A 27,289-nucleotide genomic window follows, 5' to 3' on the forward strand; every position below is an offset into this window, starting at 1 on the left:
GACGGATCCGGTGAAATACTGGATCTGTCTCATCCGGTATAAAACAAAGACAGATTGCAGTGCTCACACGCAGCTGTTCAAAATCCAAGGGAGACGCGGATAGACGTCAGGAACCAAGCGCCAAATGCAAAAAAAATCAAACCAGAGAAAAATCCAGCTTCCCAAGAAAAGTGATAATCTTTAATACATAAGTGCCTTAAAAGCCGACATACAATACATACATGTCTATGCGTTTCGGATCACAAAAATGTGGACCCTCACTAATGAAAATGTATGTATTGTATGTCGGCTTTTAAGGCACTTATGTATTAAAGATTATCACTTTTCTTGGGAAGCTAGATTTTCCTCCCGTCTCATCCGGAATAACAGATCCGGTATTTAAAGATCAAAAATAGCTCATCCTATGTCCCGGCGCATGCGCAGACCAGGAAACTGGATCCGGAATTACATTATCTGGAACACTTTGTACTGGTTATGGCATTAATAAATCTGTATGGAAATTAACCCGTTAACGACCCAGGACGAGAATGCTCGTCCTAAATCGCCGGCACTTAGCGCTAAAGGACGAGCGCTCTCGTCCTGCAGTCGTTCCTCTCCCCCTGCATTATGATTAACCCCTCATATGCCGTGGTCAGCGCTGACCGCGGCATATGGGAGGTTTGCGCTCCCTCACCTCATACATCGGGTCCCTGTGCTGCTGTGGCGGGGACTCGATGGTTGCTATGGCAGCCCCAAGCCATTCCAAGGTTTGGGGCCTGGCATGTACAGAGGCCTAGGAGGCCTAACAGGCAACTGTTAGGCGTCTTACAGTGTAAGACACCAACAGTTCAATACAGCACAATACAGATGTATCCTGCTGCATTTAAACAGGCATCAGACCCTGTAATGTTGAAGTCCCAGAGTGGGACAAATAATAAAGTGAAAAACACCAAAAGTTAATAAAAATTTAAGTTTTACCAAACAAATTAAGTTTCAAGTTAAAAAAAAAAAAAAAAAAAAAGCGTCCTTTTCCAAAAATTAAGTAAAAAAATAAATAAAAATAATACGGAAAAGACAGACATATCAGGTATCGTCGTGTCTGTATCCACCGGCTCTATAAACATATCACATGACCTAACCCCTCAGATGAACACCAGAAATAATAAAAACTGTGCTAAATAAACACATTTTTTTTCAGCTTACATCACAAAAAGTACAACAGCAAGCGATCAAAAAGGCGTACGTCCACCAAAAGAGTACCAATATAACCGTCACATCATTCCGCAAAAAATGAGCCCCTACCAGAGACAATCGCCCAAAAAATAAAAACTATGGCTCAGAATATGGAGACACTAGAAAATCATTTTATTTGTTTTAAAAAAGCGGTTATTGTGTAAAACTTACATAAATAATAAAAAAGTATACATATTAGGTATCGCCGCGTCCGTATCGACCAGCTCTATAAAAATATCACATGACCTAACCCCTCAGATGAACACCGTAAAAAATAAAAGCTGTGCTAAATAAACCATTTTTGGTCACCTTACATAACAAAAAGTGTAATAGCAAGCGATCAAAAAGTCATAAGCACCCCAAAATAGTGCCAATCAAAACGTCATCTCATCCGGCAAAAATCATACCCTACCCAAGATAATCGCCCAAAAACTGAAAAAACTATGGCTCTCAGACTATGAAAACACTAAAACATGATTTTTTTTTGTTTAAAAAATGAAATCATTGTGTAAAACTTACATAAATAAAAAAGTATACACCGCGTCCGTGACAACCTGCTCTATAAAAATACCACATGATTCAGATGAATGTTGTAAATAACAAAAAAATAATAAAACGGTGCCAAAACAGCTATTTCTTGTTACCTTGCCTCACAAAAAGTGTAATATAGAGCAACCAAAAATCATATGTACCATAAACTAGTACCAACAAAACTATCCCGTAGTTTATAAAATGGGGTAACTTTTTTGGAGTTTCTACTCTAGGGGTGCATCAGGGGGGCTTAAAATGGGACATGGTGTAAAAAAAAAAAAAAAAAAAAAAAAAAAACAGTCCAGCAAAATCTGCCTTCCAAAAATCGTATGGCATTCCTTTCCTTCTGCGCCCTGCCGTGTGCCCGTACAGCAGTTTACGACCACATATGGGGTGTTTCTGTAAACTACAGAATCAGGGTCATAAATATTCAGTTTTGTTTGGCTGTTAACCCTTGCTTTGTAACTGGAATAAAAATATTAAAATGGAAAATCTGCCAAAAAAGTGAAATTTTGAAATTGTATCTCTATTTTCCATTAATTCTTGTGGAACACTTAAAGGGTTAACGACGTTTGTAAAATCAGTTTTGAATACCTTGAGAGGTGTAGTTTCTAGAATGGGGTGGTTGGGTGGTTTCTATTATGTAAGCTTCACAAAGTGACTTCAAACCTGAACTGGTCCTTAAAAAGTTGGTTTTTGAACATTTCTGAGAAATTTCAAGATTTACTTCTAAACTTCTAAGCCTTGTAACGTCCCCCAAAAATAAAATGTCATTCCCAAAATGATCCTAACATAAAGTAGACATATGGGATATGTAAAGTAATAACAATTTTTGTAGGTATTAAATATGTATTATAGAAGTAGAGAAACTGAAACTTGGAAATTTGCTAATTTTTCAAATTTTTGGGCAAATTTTGTATTTTTTTATAAATAAAAATGATTTCTTTTTTTTTTTTACTCCATTTTACCAGTGTTATGAAGTACAATATGTGACAGAAAAACAATCTCAGAATGGCCTGGATACGTCAAAGCGTTTTAAAGTTATCACCACATAAAGTGACTGAAGGTGAAAATGAGCCCGGTCCTTAAGGGGTTAAAGGATAACTGTCATAGTTTCATCAAAAAATCAATTTTAGCATATGTTACTGTGCAGCAGCATTATGCATAAACCAATCTTTAGTTTCTTCACTTACCACTGTTTTCCTTGAGTTTTCCCCTAAGTTACGGCTGTTTTGAATCCTACATTATGAGGATCTTCTCAAGATGGCTCCTCTGCCAGTTCTCTGAGGCCAAAACTGCATTCCCTCAGGTCACATACAAACTTGCTGTAGCCAGCAGCTTACTGCCAGCCAATCAGATTGGATTACTGAGAGACACGCCTCCTCACTCTGAAGCCTAATGCAGGACCGCCCCTCTGTCTTCCTAGGCGGAGACAGATGAGCCATAGCAACGGTCTTTTAAGGGAGCAGTGGAAATGGACATTAATGAAAGCAGTTATTATAAGGTAATTACAGATCTTTTGGCAATCATGGACAGACTAACTCAGGAATACATGCCTAGCTCTAATAAACTAGCAAATAAAATAAAAAAATATGACAGTTATCCTTCAATGCCAGATCCAGCAAGTGCCGAATTGTTCCAGGATTTTGTCGGAAAAAAAAAATACAGCAGCATGCGGCAGTATTTTGTCCGGTCAAATACCGTACGAGGGACAGAACGGAAGACATCCTGATGCATACTGAACAGATTGCTGCATTAGGACAAAACTGATGCGTTTTTTTTTCCGGTATTGAGACCCTTTACTGGAATTCAATACCGGAAAAGAATAACGTTAGTGTAAAAGTACCCTTATGTTAATAACAGGACAATCCTTCTTATATGAAAGTCGCCCTATATAGAGAGGGCTTGCCCTGTGAGAGGCTCCAGCTAGTCATACATTTCCCCTGCAGTGGCCACCAAAATACGTGGACAGGACTGGTCTGGGAGAGCTGCTTTTCTGCAGTAGCCCTTCACTCTAATAACGGGACGTGGGGGAGGGGGTTCTTATTCAATGCCCTCTATAATATGCGTACGCCATTAATAGGGCGTGATAACTTTTCATCGTACAATTAAAGGGTTTGTCAAGGATTAGAAAGGAGGCTCCGCTACTTCCCCCCTCGCAGACACATGTATCATGCATTCATCAGATTGGGCCAAATTGCAATACCATAACACAGCCCATGAACAAGGGAGGGAAAAGCTGTTTCAGGAAAAACAGTGAATGCATTTATTTTTTAAAAAAAAGTATCTTTTTCATAATGGAAATGTCACCAGTTGGGAGTGTGTCCCTGCACAGTCTGGCAGAGGATAGATCATCAGTTAAAAAAGAACTGCAGAACCCCTTTAAAATTAGGGCTATTTGAGCCACCACCGCATCTGCAATAGCGAAGCTACCCAGCGAGTTGTTGGAGGAGGAAGTCTTTTCCCTTCAGTTCTTTGGTCCACACTTGAAATAACTAGAATTTTGTACTCACTGTAAAATCTGTTTCTCTTGCGTACATTGGGGGACACAGGCCTTGACCATGGGTAGAGCTGTTGCCGCTAGGGGGCGGACACTAAGTACACAGTGTAAACTCCTCCCCCTCCAGCTATACCTTTCCTACAGGGACCAAGCTAATTAGTTAGTGCAAAAGCAGTAGGAGAAGCCAGACAAGAAAATGACATTATGTGCAAACCCAGAACCACACAGGCCCGAAAAGGCCCATAAACAAAAAACTGGGTGGGAGCTGTGTCCCCCAATGAACGGTAAAGAAACAGATTTTACGGCGAGTACAAAAATCTTGTTTTGTCATCCGTCTCATTGTGGGACACAGGCTTTGACCATAGGACGTTACAGAGCAGTCCCTGGGGTGGGCTTAACTACAACCCCCCCTGACAATCAGAGAACCGAAATTTGCAAAACTCTACGCCCCAAAGAAGCATCAGCAGATGCAGAGGTGTGCACTCTGTAAAGCTTAGCAAATGTATGCAAAGACGACCAGTTCGCTGCCTTGCACCCCTGAAGGGCCGAAGCCCCGTGATGCATCGCCCAAGAGACCCCCAATGCCCGAGCCGAATAAGCAGTCACCCGGAAGGGCAAGGCCCTGTCCTTAATGCGGTATGCTTCCACAATAGCCAAACTAACCCATTTGGAAATGGAAGTTTTTGACGCTGCCAGCCCTTGTCTCGGCCCCTCTGGAATCACGAACAGGGAATCAGTCCGCCTGAAAGATGCTGTCTGGAACAGATAGATACGCACTGCACGCACCAGATCCAGAGTATGGAGCGACTGTTATCGAGGATCAGACGGTTCCGGACAAAACGAAGGAAGAATCTCATTTAGATGGAATGTCGACATCACCTTTGGCAAGAAGGACTGCACAGGGCGAAGGACCACCTTATCCTGATGGAGGATCAGGAAGGGCGACCAACGTGACAGAGCCGCGAGTTCCGACACTCTACGGATAGAAGTAATTGCAACCAAAAAAAGACAGGAAGCACAGCGACACCTGCTGCAAAGGCTCAAAAGGAGAAGATTGGAGAGCGTTGAGCACTAGATTAAGATCCAATGGAGGACAGAAGGGGGACGCAGCATGCGCCACCCCCTGCAGAAAAGTCTGAACCTCCGAAAGCAAAGCTAAATTTTGCTGAAAAAGAATGGAGAGAGCCGACACTTGCCCTGAGAGAGAGCCGATAGCCAGCCCCAAGTCCATGCCCGACTGCAGGAAAGCCAAAAGTCAAGGCAAAGAAAAACAAAAGGGAGACAGCTGTCTCCGCTCGCACCAACTAAAGTAGGACTTCCAAGTCCGGTGGTAGATTCTGGAAGATGACCGTTTACTGGCACGAATCATAGTCTGGACCCCTGCACCAGGTACCTCTTAAACGCCGGGCTCCCATTAGAGCCAATAGTACAGGGCTACCACATGGGGACCATCACATGGGGGGAGGAGAGGGTACTGGAGGGGGGCACTGTGGGCAGTCTCCTACTCGCCTGTCCAAAGTCTTCTGCCGCCCTGGCTCCAGCCGGATCAGCACCTTCGGTGTGCGGCACCTTGGTGAGGGACGCTACATCGGAACAGAGGGGACTTTTGCTGGGGCGGCCGTGGTAATGCGATTGCTAGCGGGAGACAGAGGTTTATACGGAAACCTCTGGTCCGCCTTTTCTTCCGGAGAGCGGGAATGAGCAGGGGGTTTGGGTGACCCCCTGGTTCTCCTGTTTCCTGGGTGGGAGTGCAGGCAGTTTTTACCCGGACTGCCTGAAGCTTCCCGATTAAAAAAAAAAAAAAAAGAGACAAAATTAGTAAATCAGCATACCTGCAACGCAGGAAGGTCTGCCTCCTATAAACACTAAGCTAAAACTGATTAGCTTGGTCCCTGCAGGAAGGGATATGGCTGAAGGGGGAGGAGCTTACACTGTATGCGTAGTGTCCGCCTCCTAGCGGCAACAGCTATACCCAACGTCAGGGCCTGTGTCCCCCAAAGACCGGAAGAGAAACTGATTTTACAGTAAGTACAAAATTCTAGTTATTTCAAGTGTGGACCAAAGAACTGAAGGGAAAAGACTTCCTCCTCCAACAACTCGCTGGGTAGCTTCGCTATTGCAGATGCGGTGGTGGCTCAAACAGCCCTAATATTTTGAAGGGGTTCTGCAGTTCTTTTTTAACTGATCATCTATCCTCTGGATAGATCATTAGCATCTAGCTCCGTTCACTTGAATGGGGGTTAGCCTGTGTCCCCCAATGAGACGGATGAGAAACAATGTTCTCTGTGTACTCCACTTTCCCGCCCCACCCTGCAATTATACCGCACGGGTAAGCACCTTACCATTAAGGGCCAATAAAATTCTCTCAATGTAAAGTAGATATCATTATGTGCTCTGTTTGACATAAGAGACAACAAAGGCGCACAAGCGTAATTAACCGCATGCAATCCAGATAGCGATAATGAATACTTATCGCTTATCCAGACGCCAGTCACTCAAACTAAACACACATGCTGGCCTTCCAAAACTGATAGCACTGGTTGCCTGGAATCAGAGGTATTCACTGGATAAAGACCACATTGGTTTGTAACAATATTCTGGAGATATCGAAAAAGAAATGTGAAAATCTAATTCATTTTATAGGGTGTGCGTTGAAAAGGTTGTTGAAAGGAATGCTCTGTGCCTAGTACTGGGTCAGAGGGGTGGGACATGATACAGAGATTCTCACACGTGTCATGCCCACCCGTCAGGCCACAGCCGTAACAATGCAAAATCTGTAACAGAGCTCCCCACACATTGTGGGGTATGAGTGTATACTTATGTGGCAGAAGTGCTGCAGTAAGGGTACACCGGGGTGTTACCAGTTGGGGGTGTGTAATGCACAGACTTACTCTATCCAATCAGTGCTGCCATTGTCATTGACTGTGCAGGTACACCCCCCAACAGGCTACCTCCCCTCTGTACCCTTACTGCAGACTGCTAGCAATGCATTCAGAACTTCTACTAAAAATAATAAAGGAATGGAACAACACAGAGCCATAAGAATAGATGCTCCAGAATGGTTATTATATGGGGAATGCAAAAAGCTATTAAAACAGACATGTCAGGAGCGGTGACAGCTCCTCTTTAACATCATTGATGCTTTCTAGTAAGGCTACTTTCACACGCACGTTTTGTGCGGATCCATCATGGACGGATCCGTTCAGATAACACAACCGTCTGCATCCATTCAGAACGGATCCGTTTGTATTATCTTTAACATTGCCAAGACGGATCCGTCTTGAACGGATCAGTTTTCTATTGTGCCAGATTGTGTCATAGAAAACGGATCCGTCCCCATTGACTTACATTGTGTGCCAGAACGGATCCGTTTGGCTCAGTTTCATCAGACGGACACCAGAATGCTGCAACCAGCGTTTTGGTGTCCGTCTCCAAGGTGGAATGGAGACTAAACTGATGCAAACTGAGCGGATCCTTTTCCATTCAGAATGAATTAGGGCTAAACTGATCCGTTTTGGACCGCGTGTGAGAGACCTGAACGGATCTCACAAACGGAAAGCCAAAACGCCAGTGTGAAAGTGGACTAAGAAAATAAAACTTTGACTTGAATTTACACCCAGCTCCTATTCCACCATATATTAACAGCCACATACCTGTGTCAGAAACGTAGTCAACAGGATCAGGTTTTTTAATCTTTAGCGGCTTTGAAATCGGGGGTGATACTTCCCGCGGCTTTTTTGATTTTTTTAATGGTGGTGTGTCTTCTTCTGAGTCTGGAAGAAAATAGCCGATTAGATTAAAAAACTAAAATGTTATTCTTCATTTATGGCTTCTTGTGTCAGAAATACAACCTAAAGATTTCCCTCTCTTTTCTGTAACTGCTGTAGCTTTACACTGATCATCCGATGAGAGCAGCCTCTGATGGCCACGCTATATATTCTATTGGACATGTGGACATGCTACAACTGTCTTATATGGGAAGACTCCAAAGTGGAAACGGAACCAGTCACATTGAACATGGTGTTTGAGATGCAGAGACCATGTTATAGAGCAGGAGGAGCTGAGCAGATTCATACATAGCTCTGTTGGAAAAGATTCAGTATAACTTGTATTTCATTCATTTAAATTCTTGATCATTCTGGGCTTTGAAGTAAAATAGGCGGTCCTATTGCAGCTAGTCCCTAAAGAGCCAGTGCAGAGGATGGGGGTGGTAGTAGCCCTGATGAGATGTTGTGTCAAGGTGGACTCCCTCAGGCCATTGCTCTCTGGGGATCGGTGCAGTGAAAAGGTGGTTTGAAGAACCAGGCCAGAAGTAAATGTATAGATGTATAGATGTCTAGTTACTTAGTGCAAAATATAACCTGTGGCACATCCAGCAGTATTAAGTACAAAGTTTAGTTTCTGGCACCAGGTGAGAAGATATGGTGGCAGGGGGTGTGGCTCATGATATTGGTAAGCACTTGTGGAGATAGGTATGCACGGCGATACCGGCTTGATGTTCGTTTCGCCTGATGGGTGTCTGAGCTATAGTCCCTCAACGGCAGCAGAATCTGTAAAGCTATGATTTCACCGATTACTCTGCTGTCTTGGCATGCTCATGCTTTCTAGAAGCAGTGATTCTTGATTCTGCTGATCTATCTGGAGTGATAGTCTCAAAGAACTGGAGAAGGAGCTCTGGCATGTGCGACCTAACTCCCCCTCGTGGTAGGAAGTAGAACTAGCCCACTCCTACCTAGAGGAGAAGAACAAAGTTGTTAGCCAACCATACCTCTTCTAGCTGGAATAAACGGCCAAAACAAATGAAAATGCACAATACATTAAGCACTAGCAAATACCCCTATCAGTTAATGATAGTCCTCCCTCTGACTGTACATACAGAGACAGCTGTCCATCACTGATAGGACCGGCTCCTTGACTTCAAAGCCCAGAATGAGCACAAATTGACATGAATGAAATACACGCTACACTAAATCTTTCCCCATAAACTATATATCAATCTGCTCAGCTCCTCCTGCTCTATAACATGCTGCCTGGAGTTTACATTTCATTTTCATGATGACAGGTTCCCTTTAACCCCTTAAGGCCCAGCGCCGTACATGTACGGCGGGCTGATCAGGCGAATGCAGGGAGGGGGGAGATTTGAATTTTAATTTAATCTTTATTTTTATTTTTTTTTTACACTTTTTTATAGTTCCCATAGGGAACTATAACAATCAATCAATCAATCATCTGCTATTATCATAGACTCCAATGCACTTGCATTGGAATCTATGATGATTTTACTACTTTCCTATGGAGCCCTATTTCAGGCAAGAGCTCCATAGGAAATACTATGCAGCAGCCTCCTGTCATTCACAAAGACAGGGGCTGCTGCACTCAAGCTCCGGCTCCTCCGATCGCCACACGGGGGAGCTGGAGCATAACCGGAAGCGCGCACTTTCGGTTTTCAGTGTGCTCAGATGCCGTGGTCAGGATTGATACGGCATCTGAGGGGTTAAATGTCCGCGATCGGCATTACTGCCGTTTGTGGACATGAGCCGCGGGTGTCTGCTATAAAAAGCAGGCGGCCACCCGCAGCACACACGATCGGGTGCCATGTTTAAAGACCAGATCGATGACTAGTGTGAAGGGGGTTAAAGTCTTTCATAGTGACACCACCGGAGCAGGCCCCGATTGTCTGAGCAACATACATGATGCATCATCCACAGGGTCACAATACTGGTCTCTTAGCAACGAACCAGAGGGGAAACCCCTCTGATTATACAAAGAAACCCAGAAGATACCTGAGTCATAGATTATCCTCTTTTTCTTGTTACTCTGCTGCTTCTTCAACTCCTCATCACTGACAGGACTTTTCAACTAAAAAAAATAAATAAAATAAATAAAAAGAGCACGTACATTACAACCAATCATGCTACATGAAAGGGTTTCGTTGTTGTTGTAAACTCTTGTATATATATCAACTTCTTTATTTATGGCTTTACTCATTCATATGTGACCTCAGTAAACCTGAACAACTACCCCAGAGGTAGGACCGGCATCCTTCTGACATTTACGCTGGGTTCACACCTGAGCGTTCTGAAAGGAGCGCTCTGTATGCGCAATTGTACCAGCGTTTGAAATCGCGCATACAGAGACAAGCGAACGCCCATTGTTGCGCGTTCCCGAAAGTCTATGTACGGGAACGCGCGACAAGACGCCCCAAAGAAGCTCATGTACTTCTTGGGGGGGGGGTCGGGCATTTTACAGCGCGATCGTACGCGCTGTAAAACGCCCAGGTGAGAACCATTCCCATAGTAAAACGCTCAGGTGTGAACCCAGCGTTATGGTGTGTCTTGTGGATAAGCCATACACTTTGAGAGATTACAGCTGTGGTTCCCCTAGACCAGGGATGCTCAACCTGCGGCCATCCAGCTGTTGTAAAACTACAACTCCCACCATGCCTTGCTGTAGGTTGATAGCTGTAAGCTGTTCAGGCATGCTGGAAGTTGTCGTTTTGTAACAGCTGGAGGGCCGCAGGTTGAGCATGCCTGCCCTAGACCAGTGATGGCTAACCTTGGCACTCCAGCTGTGGTAAAACTACAACTCCCAAGATGCCCCCCTTGCTTAGCTGCTCTCAGAACTCTATAGAAATAAATGGAGCATGCTGGGAGTCGTAGTTTCACCACAGCTGGAGTGCCAAGGTTAGCCATCACTGCCCTAGACAGTGGCATACATAGAGAAGCAAGGATCAAACCAGGCCCTCCACACAGGACAGAAGGTTTCTGCCTAAACCCTTTTCAATGACCCTTAGGCCATTTGTCCACTGCTTAATTTGCTAAAAGTTGTTCCTTTAGAGCAGGCATGCTCAACCTGCGGCCCTCCAGCTGTTGCAAAACTACAACTCCCACAATACCCTGCTGTAGGCTGATAGCTGTAGGTTGTTCAGGCATACTGGGAGTTGTAGTTTTGCAACAGCTGGAGGGCCACAGGTTGAGCATGCCTGCTTTAGAGGGTAGAGTCCTGACCAAGTTTTCACCCCAGTAGAAGAGGAGATAATTGCAATTAAGACTGGGCCCCCTCTTGCCCTGAGCCCCATAGCAGTCGCATGGTCTGCCGCTATGGTAGTTACGCCCCTGCCCCTAGAGGTCAATTAGATGCTATAGACTACCACTTGCAGCAACAAATTGTCTAAGGACAGAACCTGTAAAAGAGGTTATCCAATCCTATAAAAAGCCCTTGAATATGCCAGGCCCCTCACATTGAATATACTTACCTAGGTCCCCACTCCCTTGCAGCGCTCCTGGTCCCCGCACCGCAGCTGCTGCTGCTTCTCCCCGTGCCCGGATGAAAACATCCGGTGTCAGGGGGGGAGCAGCCAATGGCAGACGGGGACGAGCCTCCCTAGTGTCACCCGTGATGCTAGGGAGGCTCGTCCCCGTCTGCCATTGGCTGTAAGAGCGGCGGCCCAGGTAAGTATATTCAACGTGAGGGGACTCGACATATTGGGGGGCTTTTTATAGGATTGGATAACCCCTTTAAGCACTACTATAAGGCCTAGTTCACACGAACGTTTTTTTTTGCGAGTGTACGGGCCGTTTTTTTGTGTTCCGTATACGGAACCATTCATTTCAATGGTTCCGCAAAAAAAAACGGAATGTACTCCGTATGCATTGCGTTTCCGTATTTCCGTTCTGTTGAAAGATAGAACATGTCCTATATTTGGCCGCAAATTACGTTCCGTGGCTCCATTCAAGTCAATGGGTCCGCAAAAAAAAACGGAACACATACGGAAATGCATCCGTATGTCTTCCGTATCCATTCTGTTTTTTCTGAACCAACCATCTATTGAAAATGTTATGCCCAGCCCAATTTTGTCTATGTAATTACTGTATACTGTACATGGCATACGGAAAAACGGAACGGAACTAAAAAACAGAACAACGGATCCGTGAAAAACTATAAAAGCCACTACGTTCGTGTGAACTAGGCCTAAATCTGAGGTGTCATCACACTACCCTTAAACTAGCAGACACATTGACACTGTAAACTACACACTATAGGAGAGAAGTGCAGAGTGGCAGGCACAAGCCTTGGTTACCTCCATAGTGGCTGGGACTGGAGAGGCTATCTTCTCACAAGGGGCCAGCAACGGCACAGCATCCTGATCATCACAGAGTGGTGCAGCCAGTGATGTCATGGGTCAAGCCCAGCAGCCATTTGCAGGAGTATGGACCTGCCTGGGTACACAGCACCTGGGGGTCAACCCACCCATATGCCTCATTCACACGTCAGTGTTCGGTCAGTGATTTCCATCAGTGATTTTGAGCCAAAACCAGGTGCGGCTCTAAACACAGAACCGGTGCAGATCTTTCCCTTATGTCTGTGGAGGCGCCAACCCTGGTTTTGGCTCACAATCACTGACCAAAGCACTAAGGCTTTACAGCTTATGTCCTCGCACACCGAGAATGCCACACCAATCCATGATGTGGTAGGTAGGTGGCCAAAGGACACATTACAGGGGTTGCCAGAGTTAAATAAAAACACAGGCAACAACAGCGAGTTGTACATTAACAAAACACATCATGCCCATTCTCTCCTACCGCTTCCAGTGCAGGTGGCATCTTGTAGCAATGACATTCCGTACACACCAGGACAACATGCCGCCAATCACAGGCCTCATCAGTATATGTAGCGGTGGTGTGTTATGCATGGGATGTCACCTCTGTCGCCAGGAAAACAAATACCGGCGGAGAGGACAGGTAGTATGAGGCTGGAAGCGACAGGGGCAGAAGAGAAGACAGTAGGACTTTTTTTCGGTATTTTATCAGGGCTCAGGAAAAGTATTTTCTTTCCGTGTCAGTTCCGGGTTTTTTTGTGGACCGTATGCGGAACCATTCATTTCAATGGGTCCGCCCAAAAAATGGAACTCATTCCGTGTCCGTTCCGCAAAAAAATAGAACATGGCCTAATATTGTCCGTATTACGGACAAGGATAGGACTGTTCTATTAGGGGCCAGCTGTTCTGTTCCGCAAAATCCGGAACGCACACAGGACGTCATCCGTATTTTTTAGCAGACAGCAAAATACATGCGGTCGTGTGCATGAGCCCTTAGTTTACCTGCCTGGGTTTTCATTTAATTCAGACAACCCCTATAATAGAATTACCCCCCGCATAAATCTAGTACTCAAATCTGTGCGGACACCAGTGTAGACCAAACACTATGGTAGCGCCAAATTTGATTTCTCCACGGCTTCCCTACTCCAGCTGGAGATTACTACAGCCATATATCTAATGGAAGCAGATTGGATTCAATGTGATGCATATAAGTAGGCGAGCGATGTTGAAGGTAAACTGTACTGTGTAGACATGTATGAACCTTCCACTGACCAAGTCCACAATGAAACACATGCCCACGACGGCAAGGTCTCTTCAAATACCCAATGACAACTCGCAATCATCGCTATATGTTACTGGTAGGGCTGCACAATATGGGAATTTTGTGCGATTGCGATTAGGGCCCTAAAAATTGCGATAACGGTATGCGATGCGATATTTTAAGGGAATTGTGCTAGAGGTCTATTTGCTTGGATTTTCAAGGCAAAAGTACACACAAATTACTGATAATGCTGAAATGTAGTTATGCTTAAAGGGAACCTGTCACCGGGATTTTGTGTATAGAGCTAAGGATATGGGTTGCTAGATGGCCGCTAGCCATATCTGCAATATCCATTCCCCATAGCTCTATGTGCTTTTATTGTGTAAAAAACCCGATTTGATACATATGCAAATTAGCCTGAGATGAGTCCTGTATGTGAGATGAGTCAGGGACAGGACTCATCTCAGGTTAATTTGCATATGTATCACATCGTTTTTTTCCCACAATAAAAGCACACAGAGCTATGGGGACTGGGTATTGTGGATGTGCTAGCGGCCATCTAGCAACCCATGTCCTCAGCTCTATACACAAAATCCCAGTGACTGGTTCCCTTTAACTCAGGAACTGAAATGCACAGTGTTTTTCAAAATAAAACATCTTTTACTAAATTAAATAACATATTTGCATTACTGCAAAAGTACAAAATACAAAACTTGCCATTTTCCTAATAGCACTGCACAGAACAGATAAATAAAATAGAATAAATAAAAGAACATTTGTTCATTAAAATAACGACTTGCCTCCAGCCCCTCCTCCCTCCCCATACTGTAACTGATGTATCGCCGCCGCGCTGTGCAGCATAGCGGCCGGCAATACATCCGTGTCAACCACGTAAAAAGTCAACCATCACTTTAGTAAGGCGCACTGCCATTTTCCCCCCACTTTTGGGGGGAAAAAGTTTGTCTTATAAAGCGAAAAATATGGTAATATAATTGCAGCATTTTTGGGGTCGGCCAATTGGCGATTGCGATATGGCGATTAATTGTGATTGCGATTGCTTTGGCGATATATTGTGCAGGCCTAGTTACTGGAATATATTAGATCACAAAAAGTAAATCCAGACATAAAGAAGACACCACTTACCTTCCTGTCTTTAGATTTCTTCTGTGAGGCGACTCCATGAGTGCTTTTGAGATTCTCTTTTTTATCTTTCTCATTCACTGATTTCTTGGCAACTGGGGTGGCATTGAAAAACCTCCGAATATCCTTAAACACAAGCAAATACAAGAAAAAATACTTGTAAATAAAGGATATTACACTGACTGCAGCAATGGTGCAACCTACAGAAGACCACCGATATTTGCATTACCTCCATACAGGTTCTGTTATACCACCCTCAAACTGAAGACGGTGAACCATACAAAATGTCCCTCCACTGGAATTGGCACATTATTCTATGCGCACTAAAGCATTTTGATGTCTTGTAAGTAGAAGTTGAGTATAGATAAGGGCTTATGCACAGGACTCTGTCCGTTCTGCGGTCTGCAAATCGCGAACCCACAAAATACAGATGCGGTCTGTGGACTGTTTGCATTTTTATTTTTTTTGCTGACCCATTGACTTTAAGAGTCCATGTTCCACATTTTGCAGACAAGAATAGGAGATGTTCTCTCTTTTTGCAGAACGGACATACAGATGTGGAAAGCACAGACACAGACAAAAAATAAAATAAAATCAGTCGAGTGCCTCTCCAGAACTGACGGCAGCTCCTCTGACCCAAACTGGCTGCATCTTAGTCACACAGTCAGTCGGTGTGGTCAATGAGTTCCATCAGTGATTGCCAAGATGCAAATCTTTCCCTTACCCCAAGTTCACACCTGAGCCTTTTACAGCGCGTTCCTACGCGCTGTAAAACGCTCAACAAGGAGAAACCAATGATTCCCTATGGGAATGGTTCTCATCTGGGCGTTTTACGCCCGACGCTCAAACAAGTTCTTGAGCTTTTTTGGGGCGTTTTGTCGCGCGTACATAGATATTCGGGAACGCGAGACAATGTGTGTTCGCCTGTCTCTGTATGCGCGATTGTAAACGCCGGTACAATCGCGCATACAGAGCGCTCCTTTCAGAACGCTCAGGTCTGAACCCAGGGTTAAACCTCATCTCTGTGTAGCTTCTACTTCTGGTTTTGGTTCACAATCACTGATGGAAAACCCTGACCAAACACTGACTGTGTGAATAAGGCTACATGCAAACGACCGTTGTTTGCTTTGCGGTCCACAAATTGCGGATCCGCAAAACATGGATGGCGTCCCTGTGCATTCCGCAATTTGCGGAACGGCACAGACAGCCATTGATATAACTGCCTATTCTTGTACGCAAAACGGACAAGAATAGGACAGGTAATATTTTTTTTGCAGAGCAACGGATGTGGACAGGGACACTGAGTGCTGTCCGCATCTTTTGCTGCCCCATTATAGGGAACGGGTCCGCATCCGAGACGCAAAAACTGCGGCTCGGATGCAGACCAAAACAACGGCCGTGTGCATGAGGCCTAAGCCGTTTAATTTCACACATACGAGTGTGGCCTGGGAAAAACGGTCCATGTGACAGGTGAATTTTCCATGCTGACCCAAAACTCACTGCATCATAGTGATCTGAGATGCTGCGCTCTCCGGCCCAACCACTGGTGTACTATGTCATATTCACAGAATCATTTGATCGTAGACCCACTGGGCTGAAATTAACAGCATCATAAACCGCAAAGACAGATTGAGTTCTGGTGAGGTATGGTCAATCTGGGAAATGCTTCTGTCACACAGACCGCATTCCCCTGATTACACTCACCTATGTGAAAGTAGCCTAAGGGCTCATGCACACGGCCATGCTCAAGGTGGGCAACATGGCCCGTGTGTCGGCCACAACTACCAGACCAAGCGTGGGTGGTTCCTCTGACCCAGACTATCTGTATCATAGTGATTTATGATGCAGTAAGTTCCTATTTCATTGCGGGTCAATGGTACTGTACTCACATGACGTGACAACGTGAGTACAGTATAACAGACCCACAATCAGATAGGAACTCACTCCATCATAATCACAATGATGCAGTCAGTTTGGGTCAGAGGAGCTGTCGTTGGTCCAACACATGAGCCGTCCTTTTAAGGCCGAGCATGGCTGCCCTAAGGGTTATGGCCATACAAGGTGGGTCCAGTGCAGATTTTCCTCTGGCACATCTGCTGCATATCTTCTGGGAATTCAGCGTGGATATCCCTTGCTACAGACTTCGTCCTCTGCGTTGCAAAGGCTGAAACCAGCGGCAGAAATCTGCAACATAAATTGACAAGCTGTGAATTTAAAGAGGAGCTGTCACCGCTCCTGACAGGCCTGCTTCATGCATTCCCCATGTAATAACAATTCTGGAGCATCTATTCCTATGACTATGTTGTGCCGTTCCTCTATTATTTCTGCTAGAAGTTATGAATGAATTGCTAGCAGTCTGCAGTGAGGGTACAGAGGGGTGGTAACCAGTTGGGGGGGGGGGGGTGTCCCAGACTAATGGCAGCACTGATTGGATAGAGTGAGTCTGTGCAGGTACACCCCCACAACTGGTTACCACCCCTCTGTACCCTTACTGCAGACTGCTTGCAATTCATCCATAACTCCTAGTAGGAATAATAAAGGAACGGCACAACATAGAGCCATAAGAATAGATGTTCCAGAATTGTTATTACATGGGGAATGCATGGAGCTATTAAAACAGGCATGTCAGGAGCGGTGACAGGTCCTCTTTAAAATCCAGTTACTGTGTGTGGATGAGATTTGTTAAAACTTCTTCCACTTTGAAGCCAGAATTTATCAAATCCTCATCATATTGCACCACGTACGGCCATATCCTGACAGTTCCACTTAGCTCTACTGGTAATTGTAGTAGCCATGAGCAGTTTTTTTCTGATATATCTGCAGGATGAGCCAGCCACGTCTGAAAGTCTGACACCTACGTGGCCACATTCAGTCTCCGTCTGGTTGTCGCAGCGGCCTGCCAGTTAGGGTTCGCGGACCCCAGTTCTTCCGCGGTGGGGCTCACTGATGGGATAAGCATCTAAGGCAATGCTACGTAGAATAGATCAGGGAATTACATAAAAGGTAATCGGCCAGTATACCGTCAGTCAGGGTCCCCATAGAAGCACTAGTGACATCATATGTTATATACCTATAAAACATGGAGCTGTAATGGAGGCCATAATGGTGGTCACCCAGCTTTCCCAGGAACAGTTAACAGCTATATGTTATTTAAACAACCTGGGCCGCATTAACATGTAAACACACAGTCATAGTCTACCACTAGCAGTAAACACAGTAATATTACACTACTGTAACATTATATACAAGGAATATAATATATCAACAGTTACCATCTTTATACATCCGACAAGAACAAACGATAGCAATAAAGTTCTGTGAATAAAAAAAATAGGAACTAAACGAGCACTGTTTACATCTCACGTCACGTGGTCGGCGCCGTGCAGCCAATGAGCGTTCACGTAGATGTCAGACGGAGTCGCGGCAAAAAATAAGGGACACAGTTGTCAGGAGCAACAGAGCCCCCATTACCCAGCATCGCCCGCCACCAATGAGCGGCTCCCCGAGAGCATGCAGCAAGCGTGGGACTACAAGTCCCAGCAGGCCGGCGGGGAGACATCCCTGCGTCGGAGTCCTAGTCAGTGCGCGGTCATACAGTACGGGCAGCCCTGCCAGCACTCCGGTGTCACACGCAGGGAGGCTCGGTGCATTACATGACATCTCCCGGATGATAGGAGTAGTAGTGCACGCCGCTCATCCATAGTCCAGAGCCTCCGGTATTACAGCAGGGAGCCGGGCCGCACTCACCATGGCCTGTAGCCGCGCTCTCCGCTCCCCAGTGCCCCACGCTTGGCGCCAACTCTGTGCAGACAGGCCGAGCCCTCCCACCACCTCCGCCTCTGTGTGACAGACATGCGCAGGGTAACGGGGCCACTAAAACACCCCAATCCCGTCCGCCTCTGTGTCCCGGGGCCCCCATTGTTATTTCTTGGTTCACTTACACTGGGCATCGTGATTGTGAGAATATAGTGCAAGCGAGACACGCGAATAAACTGCTCGCATCCCGGCAGGCCTGTCACACAACCGTATGTATCCGCAAAAAAAAAAACGGACGTCCGTGTTGCATCTTTTTTTTTGAGCGGATCCATTGTAACAATGCTTCTCCTTGTCCAGGGACATGTGTAGGGATGAGTGAATCGACTTCGGATGAAACTTCTGAAGTCGATTCGCATACTGTACGGAGCGTATTAGAATGTATTGGCTCCGATGAGCCGAAGTTATTGCTTCGTGAGACTTTGTGCAATAACTTCATAAATTAATTTGTACTGTAAAAAACTAACATTTCCCGAAACAGCCTTTGCCGGATGTTTTATCTGAAGTCGATTCGCTCATCCTTAGACATGTTCTATTTTCATGCAGAACGGACATGCGGACACGGAATCCGTTTTTATGCGGCCCCATTGATATGAATGGTTCTGCATATGGCCGCAAAAAAAGCCTGAAAAAAATATGCCCTTAGAAAACTACCATCTCCTATTCTATAACTGAATGGATTAAAAATAGCCAGGACAATCCCTTTAAAGGGAGCCTGTCACCACGATTTGCCCCTGGGCACTTACAGCCCGAACGCCGCCCCTGGGCACTTACAGCCCGAACGCCGCCCCTGGGCACTTACAGCCTGAACGCCGCCCCTGGGCACTTACAGCCCGAACGCCGCCCCTGGGCACTTACAGCCCGAACGCCGCCCCTGGGCACTTACAGCCCGAACGCCGCCCCTGGGCACTTACAGCCCGAACGCCGCCCCTGGGCACTTACAGCCCGAACGCCGCCCCTGGGCACTTACAGCTCGAACGCCGCCCCTGGGCACTTACAGCTCGAACGCCGCCCCTGGGCACTCGCAAGCCCTCATTTACATATGAATAAGTTTTTGCCCCTGGTGAACATCCAAACAAAAAGACAAAGGTACCATGTGACTGATCTATAATTATGCTACAGCGCTATGTAAGCGGTCTATAAGGGCAAATCGTGGTGACAGGCTCCCTTAAGGCAGTCCCCCGCCCCACTAAGGGCACGTTCACACAGAGAATGTTTGATGAGGATTGCTGCGTATTTTATGCCGTCTATTTCAATTTAATGGGAGCCTGAAGTTCTTTCAGCAGCAATTTCTCTACAAATTGTTAATTTAGCTTTGAAATCCACATTTTAGGAAAAAAAAAATCAAAATGTTCATTTTGCTCCAGACCCAGTGGTCATCCCCTATCCCCCTACAGATTAACACGACTGAATGGGACTAGGGCTCATGCACATGACCGTGGTCAGCTGTGCCCATATTGTGGCCCGTAAAGAGCGGGTCCACAATATACGGGCATCTGACGTTTGTGCACCGCATCACGAATGGGTCCGGAAGGTGCAGTGCAGAACGGAGCCACAGAAGCACTGCGGAGTGCTCCCGTAGGGGTTTTCTGTCTGTGCATGCACTACTTTTTTGTGGTGCGGCCCCCATTCATATGAATGGATACGGCGGCCCCACGGCCAGTGCCCGTGGAAGTTGTGGTCCGCATGACACACGTTGGTGTGCAGGAGCCCTAAGGGGAAGATTTATCTAAACCGGTACAATGGAAAACTGGTTTAGTTGCCCATAGCAACCTATCAGATTGATCCTTTTATTTTCCAAGGGGGCTCTGACAAATGAAAGGATCAATCTGATCCTGCTGTTTGTTCTTTTCCTAATTTCTCTGACCTGCTCACTGAGATGACTGCACATGCTCAGTTCCATCTTTTAACTGCCACCAGCTGCAGTAGAAAGGACATGCCCCCTGAGCTGCCAGCTTGAAATACAGTGCCTTGAAAAAGTATTCATACCCCTTAAACTTTTAGGGCTCTTTCACACCTGCGTTCTTTTCTTCCGGCATAGAGTTCCGTCGTCGGGGCTCTATGCCGGAAGAATCCTGATCAGTTTTATCCTAATGCATTCTGAATGGAGTGAAATCCGTTCAGGATGCATCAGGATGTCTTCAGTTCCGGACCGGAACGTTTTTTGGCCGGAGAAAATACCGCAGCATGCTGCGCTTTTTGCTCCGGCAAAAAATCCTGAAGACTTGCCGCAAGGCCGGATCCGGAATTAATGCCCATTGAAAGGCATTGATCCGGATCCGGCCTTAAGCTAAACGTCGTTTCGGCGCATTGCCGGATCCGACATTTAGCTTTTTCTCAATGGTTACCATGGCTGCCGGGACGCTAAAGTCCTGGCAGCCATGGTAAAGGGGAGCAGTATACTTACCGTCCGTGCAGCTCCCGGGGTGCTCCAGAGTGACGTCAGGGCGCCCCAAGCGCATGGGGCGCTCTGACGTCATTCTGGAGCGCCCCGGGAGCCGCGCGGATTGTAAGTATACCGCTCCCCACTACTACTATGGCAACCAGGACTTTAATAGCGTCCTGGCTGCCATAGTAACAGTGAAACCATTTTAAAGACGGATCCGTCTTCAAATGCTTTCAGTTCACTTGCGTTTTTCCGGAATCCGGCGTGTAATTCCGGCAAGTGGAGTACACGCCGGATCCGGACAACGCAAGTGTGAAAGAGGCCTTACACACTTTTTCACGTTACACCCTCAAACTTAAATGTATTTTATTGGGATTTTATGTGATATACCAACACAAAGAAGCAAGTATGTGTGACGTGAAATGAAAATGATCCATGGTTTTCAATATTTTTAATAAATAAATATCTGGATCCAGTGGCGTAGGGATCGCCATAGCAACCATAGCAGTGGCTATGGGGCCCTACGCCACTGGGGGCCCACCCGTCCAGACCGCATCATTTATTTATTTTTTATACATAAGCACTCACAGGCAGCCAGGGCCGACCGCCCGCCCAGTGTAGTGGGCGGGGCGCGGGCGGTCCAACATGAGGTAGGCCGGTGGATGCGGTGGAGGGGGCCGGAACGGGGGCGTAGCGGAGGCGGAGCCAGGCTGGCACCAGCGCCGCCCGCAGACCGCAGTGCAGGAAAGGAATGAATTTCCCCGCCCCCTCCACCGCCTGAGTCCTCCCACCCAGTCCCTCTAGTTAGTAGGAGGCGGACTCAGGCGGTGGAGGGGGCGGGGTTGTTACCTGTCCTGCTGTGGGGAGGAGGGACTGGGAGTGGGACTATGGAGGGAGACTGGTCCCGCCTAAAACCTACTACTGCTGTCACTGGATGGCACAGAGGGGTGATGGCACCTACTTCTCCAGGCTGCCTGTGAGGACCAGACATCAGCTGTCTACAGGAAAGGTAAGTGTCTGTCTGTAGAAATAGTGTATAACTACTTGTAAGTTCATGTGTGTGTAATATATATATATATATATATATATATATATACACAGTATATATGTCCATATATGTGGTGAGTGCGTATGTGAGTCTGTCCATGTATGTGGTGAGTGCCTGTATGAGTGCGTCCATGTATGTAGTGAGTGCCTGTATGAGTGCGTCCATGTATGTAGTGAGTGCCTGTATTAGAGCGTCCATGTATGTGGTGAGTGCCTGTATGAGTGCGTCCATGTATGTAGTGAGTGCCTGTATGAGTGCGTCCATGTATGTAGTGAGTGCCTGTATGAGTGCGTCCATGTATGTAGTGAGTGCCTGTATTAGAGCGTCCATGTATGTGGTGAGTGTATGACTGCCTCCATGTATGTGGTGAGTGCCTGTATACGTGCGTCCATGTATGTTGTGAGTGCCTTTATGAGTGCGTCCATGTATGTGGTGAGTGCCTGTATGAGTGCGTCCATGTATGTTGAGAGTGTGTGTATGAGTGAGTCCGTGTATTTGGTGAGTGCCTGTATGAGTGCGTCCATGTATATGGTGAGTACGTGTATGAGTGCGTCCATGTATGTGGTGAATGCGTGTATGAGTGCGTCCATGTATGTGGTGAGTGTATGAGTGCATCCATGTATGTGGTGAGTCCATGTATGTTGTGAGTGCGTCCATGTATGTTGTGAATGCGTGTATGAGTGCGTCCATGTATGTGGTGAGTGCCTGTATGAGTGCGTCCATGTATGTAGTGAGTGCGTCCATGTATGTTGTGAATGCGTGTATGAGTGCGTCCATGTATGTGGCGAGTGTGTGTATGAGTGCGTCCATTAAGTTTGGGAGGGGCCCAGTACAAAAATTTGCTGTGGGGCCCAGTACAAAAATTTGCTGTGGGGCCCAGTCAGTTCTAGCTACGCCCCTGTCTGGATCATTGGTTTCTTGATGCCTAGAAGTATCTAGGAGCAGCACACTATATGTGCAGGGTCTGCTCTCCTGAATATAGATGCCCATACGGCATAGGTAGGTTTAGAGTGGGACCTGCCTGACTGAGACCACCTTGACGCGGGTAGGTGGGCACAGATGTGTTTTGATCAAAATATATTGGCTGAGGTCTATGATTTTATAATAGCAGAGGGTAAGCTTAGTCCATATATAATGTTTGCATATATTGTGTTAGTGCATTATTTTCAGTGATATTTCTTTTATAAATGTAGCCATGTACATCCGCATATTCTTTATCATATCGTGCAGGATGTTTTGTATCTTTTTCTGTGATTTTTGCAGAAATATGCACCGACACTAAACAGCTCTGGACGGTGCTGGTTACTTGAATGGGAGCAGTGCTGCAGTAACCAGTCTGAGGAGAAGTCCATCTTGCTAATGAGGATTTAGGTGCACCGTGGGCAGAGCCACAGCATTTGGTGTACCATCTCTCCACTGATTTCACCAACCAGTGTTGCCCACTGTGCCTTGATTGACAGGGCCAGGCTTCAGCAGCATCACTACTCCTGACTCTGGTATCCTGTGCATCGTGTCAGTCGTGAAGTCTTCGGTGCATGTGCACAATAGCTCTTGGTCCTGGCCTCTGTGGACTGTACTGCGCAGGTGCCGTAGGTGTGGGATTTTAAAGACAGGATTGATGATGTAGGGCAGGCATGCTTAACCTGCGGCCCTCCAGCTGTTGTAAAACTACAACTCCCTCCATGCACTGCTGTGGGCTGATAGCTGTAGGCTTTCTGGGCATGCTGGGAATTGTATTTTTGCACCAACTGGAGGGCTGCAGGTTGGACATCCCTTATGTAGTGGAAATCTGGCCCTGTCCTTCAATGCAAAGCAGTAAAAGCAGCTTTCAACAATCAACCTTTTACACAGATATTGCCTTCAGTCATCATCCATCATGCTGGCACTCACACAATGACCTTCTGATTTTCTTTGTTATCTGTCAGATTTTAAAGGGGCTGGCCTGTTAAGGAATTATCAGCCGATCATTTTGTTTCTGACTCCTGGTGCCCCTGCCGATCATGAGAACAGTGGTCTGTGTGTGGAGTGGCAAACATGCATGCGTGTCCGCTGCTCCATTCAACTCTATGGGACTGGTGGACATAGAAGAGTACAAGCGCTCTAGTGACAATCGCTTTAAATACAGTTGATTATCTATATTCCTTGATCATTCAAGCGTGGCCTTCAACGATCGTTTGTTAGCAATGATCTTAGTGATTATCTGTAGGTGTAATAAGACCTTTACATAACTTTTTATTAGCTGCCTTGTCAACTAACAAGTGCCCTAAGGCTGGTTTCACACGAGCGTGTTCAATGCATTGAACTCGCAGCATTTGTCCGTGGAAGCTCCCGTACTGACCTCCCTAGCACTGACGGGTCGCATAGCATTATATTGAGTTATGATGCTACTGTATGTAACCCTTCTGGAATGTGTTATATGTGTAGGGAGGTCAGTACGGGGGCTTCCACAGACAAATGCTGCGAGTTCAATGCGTTAAACTCGCTTGTGTCAAACCAGCCTAAACTTTATAAAAAAAATTTTTTTTTTACTTTCCTTTGTATAATTGTTTTATGTGCTTTTGTCCCCAAATCATACAACAGAAAAGGAAACCCTGACACACATCACAAAACATCTGGCGGTGGTTGTGACCACATCCTCTGTGCAGCACTTTCACTCCACAATATGAAGTCAATCTTTATCTTTATTGTCCATGAAACTTCATAATCAAAAACTATAAGACTGAAAGTTCTCTCTTCAAAAAGTCTACAGAAGCCACAGAAAGTCCTCATGAACAAGCCAAAGAGGAATCAAGAGGCCCTGCCCCTGCTTAAAAATCCACATGCGGGACCCCGAAGCATACAACAAAGAACTCTGGGGGGGCTCGACATAGAAATAATTCCAAAATGCCAGAAAGCAGAGGTAGAAAATAGAATGTGGCACTCACCATTCTGTAAAACAGTGCTTTTAATCAAACGGTTATAAAAAGACAGCAGTGCACAGGAAGGGCAGGTGCAAAGGAAGGGCTCAGCCGTTTGGTGTGAACATACTCTTCTTCTGGCCTCCTCCTGGGACTGACGTCAGGGAGCTGGATTTCAAAGGGCCACTATGTGAGCTCGAATAGACGGTGCAAATGAAAAACCAACGGTACAAAGTGTCCATTAGTAACAAGACCAAAACAAAAAGTAACAAATTCGAGGAATACTTTACATCATTTTTATCATTTGAAGGGCCTCTGTCAGCAGATTTGTACCTATGACACTGGCTGACATGTTACATGTGCGCTTGGCAGCTGAAGGCATCTGTGTTGGTCCCATGTTCATATGTGTCCGCACTGCTGACAAAAGGGATGTTTTAACATATGCAAATGAGCCTCTAGGAGCAACGGGGGCGTTGTCATTACACCTAGAGGCTCTGCTCTCTCTGCAACTGCTGCACCCTCTGCACTCTGATTGAAAGGCCAAACCTGATAATGTTTTTACTGCCTGCCCCTGTCAATCCAAGTGCAGCAGTTGCAGAGAGAGCAGAGCCTCTAGGTGTAATGGTAACGCCCCCGTTGCTCCTAGAGGCTCATTTGCATATATTAAAACTTCCTTTCTCTCAGCAATGCGGACACATATGGAAATGGGACCAACACAGATGTCTTCAGCTGCCAAGTGCACATGTAACAGGTCAGCCAGTGTCATAGGTACAAATCTGCTGACAGATGCCCTTTAAAGTGTACCTAAACCGTTATATATTCTTTATTAAAAACTGCTATAAATGCCATGAAATACATTTTCTAATGTGCTTTACTTTTTTTTATGTTTTCCCAGTGTTCAGGTGCCTATTGCACGTTAGGATCCATACTGTCTTACAGAGCTGTGTATGGGAGTATAGACTACCCTGTGGACACACTGAGCACTGTACAGACTGGAACATCACTGCCCCCGCTGTATCAGCGCTGGTCTTCTGAAGCCTGGCATAAATCAGCACAGCGGGCACAGGCAGAGAAGCAATGTCTTATGTGAAAGAGCTTAGCCACGCAGGCCAGGAGCTCACTATATCTCTTGGTCAATGCTGAGGGGTGTGGTTTCTAAAATAGGGTCACTTCTTGGGGGATTCTTTTTTATTTCACCTCAGAGCCTCTGCATTGATGCAGATGTAACAATAAAGGGGAAAAGAATTGCAAGATAAAGTGTCGGTCTCTTTCTGCTGCTGTTTATTGAGTGCTTTCCATGGACGTGAGCACTTTGTGGATTATAACCGGAGAGCAAACCAAGTGGCATTGTCATACTTGGGAAAAATGATATAACAAAATCTGAGGTTCTTTTTCTCTCATTATATTACTATACAATAAATAATTGAAACATCTATGGGGCTGTCATGGAACCATGAACCAGACGTACAACAAGTGATGAGTGGAAATAAGAAGGCTTTATTGAAAATAAAGCTGTAAGGCAAAAGTCCAAACGGGTGGCTAAACCGAAGCAGGGTCTTGCGAAACCAGAGATCAGGAACCAGAAGGGTAGTCAGATGAAGCCAGGATCAGGAATCAGCAGGGTAGTCAGACGAAGCCAGGATCAGGAATCAGCAGGGTAGTCAGACGAAGCCAGGATCAGGAACCAGAAGCAGCAGCAGTCTTAGAAGCATGTGAGCACAGGAGGACCAAGCAAGGAACTGAAGCCACAGACCTCCTATATATATGAGCTAGGCATCCAGCTCCTCCCAGTGGGAAGGAGGAGCCGCAGGGTGGGAGGCTACAAGAAAACCCAGAAACCAAGATGGCCGCCAGCACATGTCAAACGAAGGAGAACAGCAAGGAGGTAAGACCATGACAGTACCTCCCCCTCAAGGGCCCCTCCTCCGCGGAGTAAGGAACGGTTTCTGAGGGAAGCGTGCGTGGAAGGCTCGGAGCAAGGCAGGAGCATGGACATCTGCGGAGGGAACCCAGGAACGCTCCTCTGGACCATAACCACGCCAATGGACCAAAAACTGCACCCGGCCGCGGACCAGGCGTGAGTCCAGGATATTGCTCACCTCATACTCCTCACGATTGCCCACTTGGACCGGACGAGGCCGAGGAATCGAGGAAGTGAAACGATTACACACCAGTGGCTTCAACAGGGAGACATGAAACACGTTGGAGATCCGCATGCCAGGAGGAAGCGCAAGGGCATAGGCTACCGGGTTTACCCTGCGAAGCACTCGGAAGGGACCAACAAAGCGAGGCGCCAGCTTGGGAGTGGGCACTCGAAGGTTGAGGTTGCGGGTGGACAACCATACGCGGTCTCCGACCTGGTAGGAAGGAGCGGGCGCTCGTCTGCGATCAGCCTTGAGTCTC

General features: G+C 46.2%; 1 protein-coding gene across 3 annotated transcripts in view; it reads right to left on the reverse strand.

Annotated features, from left to right (window-relative positions):
- Nucleotides 1–25,050, reverse strand: part of RFC1 (replication factor C subunit 1) — an 80,995-nt gene extending 55,945 nt beyond the window's left edge. The window contains exons 1-4 of one of the 3 annotated variants that reach the window (XM_044298349.1): nt 24,914–25,050; nt 14,746–14,868; nt 10,027–10,102; nt 7,897–8,016 (exon numbers count right to left, since the gene is read on the reverse strand). In XM_044298349.1, coding sequence (XP_044154284.1) covers nt 7,897–8,016; nt 10,027–10,102; nt 14,746–14,868; nt 24,914–24,916 — 322 coding nt within the window. In that variant the 5' untranslated portion in view covers nt 24,917–25,050. Of the gene's footprint in view, nt 1–7,896; nt 8,017–10,026; nt 10,103–14,745; nt 14,869–14,971; nt 14,993–18,489; nt 18,566–24,913 lie in introns of those variants that run through there. The other 2 variants (XM_044298341.1, XM_044298332.1) reach the window with 2 other exon arrangements.
- Nucleotides 25,051–27,289: the final 2,239 nt, after the last annotated feature.

The sequence above is a fragment of the Bufo gargarizans genome, chromosome 1, assembly GCF_014858855.1.
Source record: "Bufo gargarizans isolate SCDJY-AF-19 chromosome 1, ASM1485885v1, whole genome shotgun sequence".
Lineage (NCBI taxonomy): Eukaryota > Metazoa > Chordata > Amphibia > Anura > Bufonidae > Bufo > Bufo gargarizans.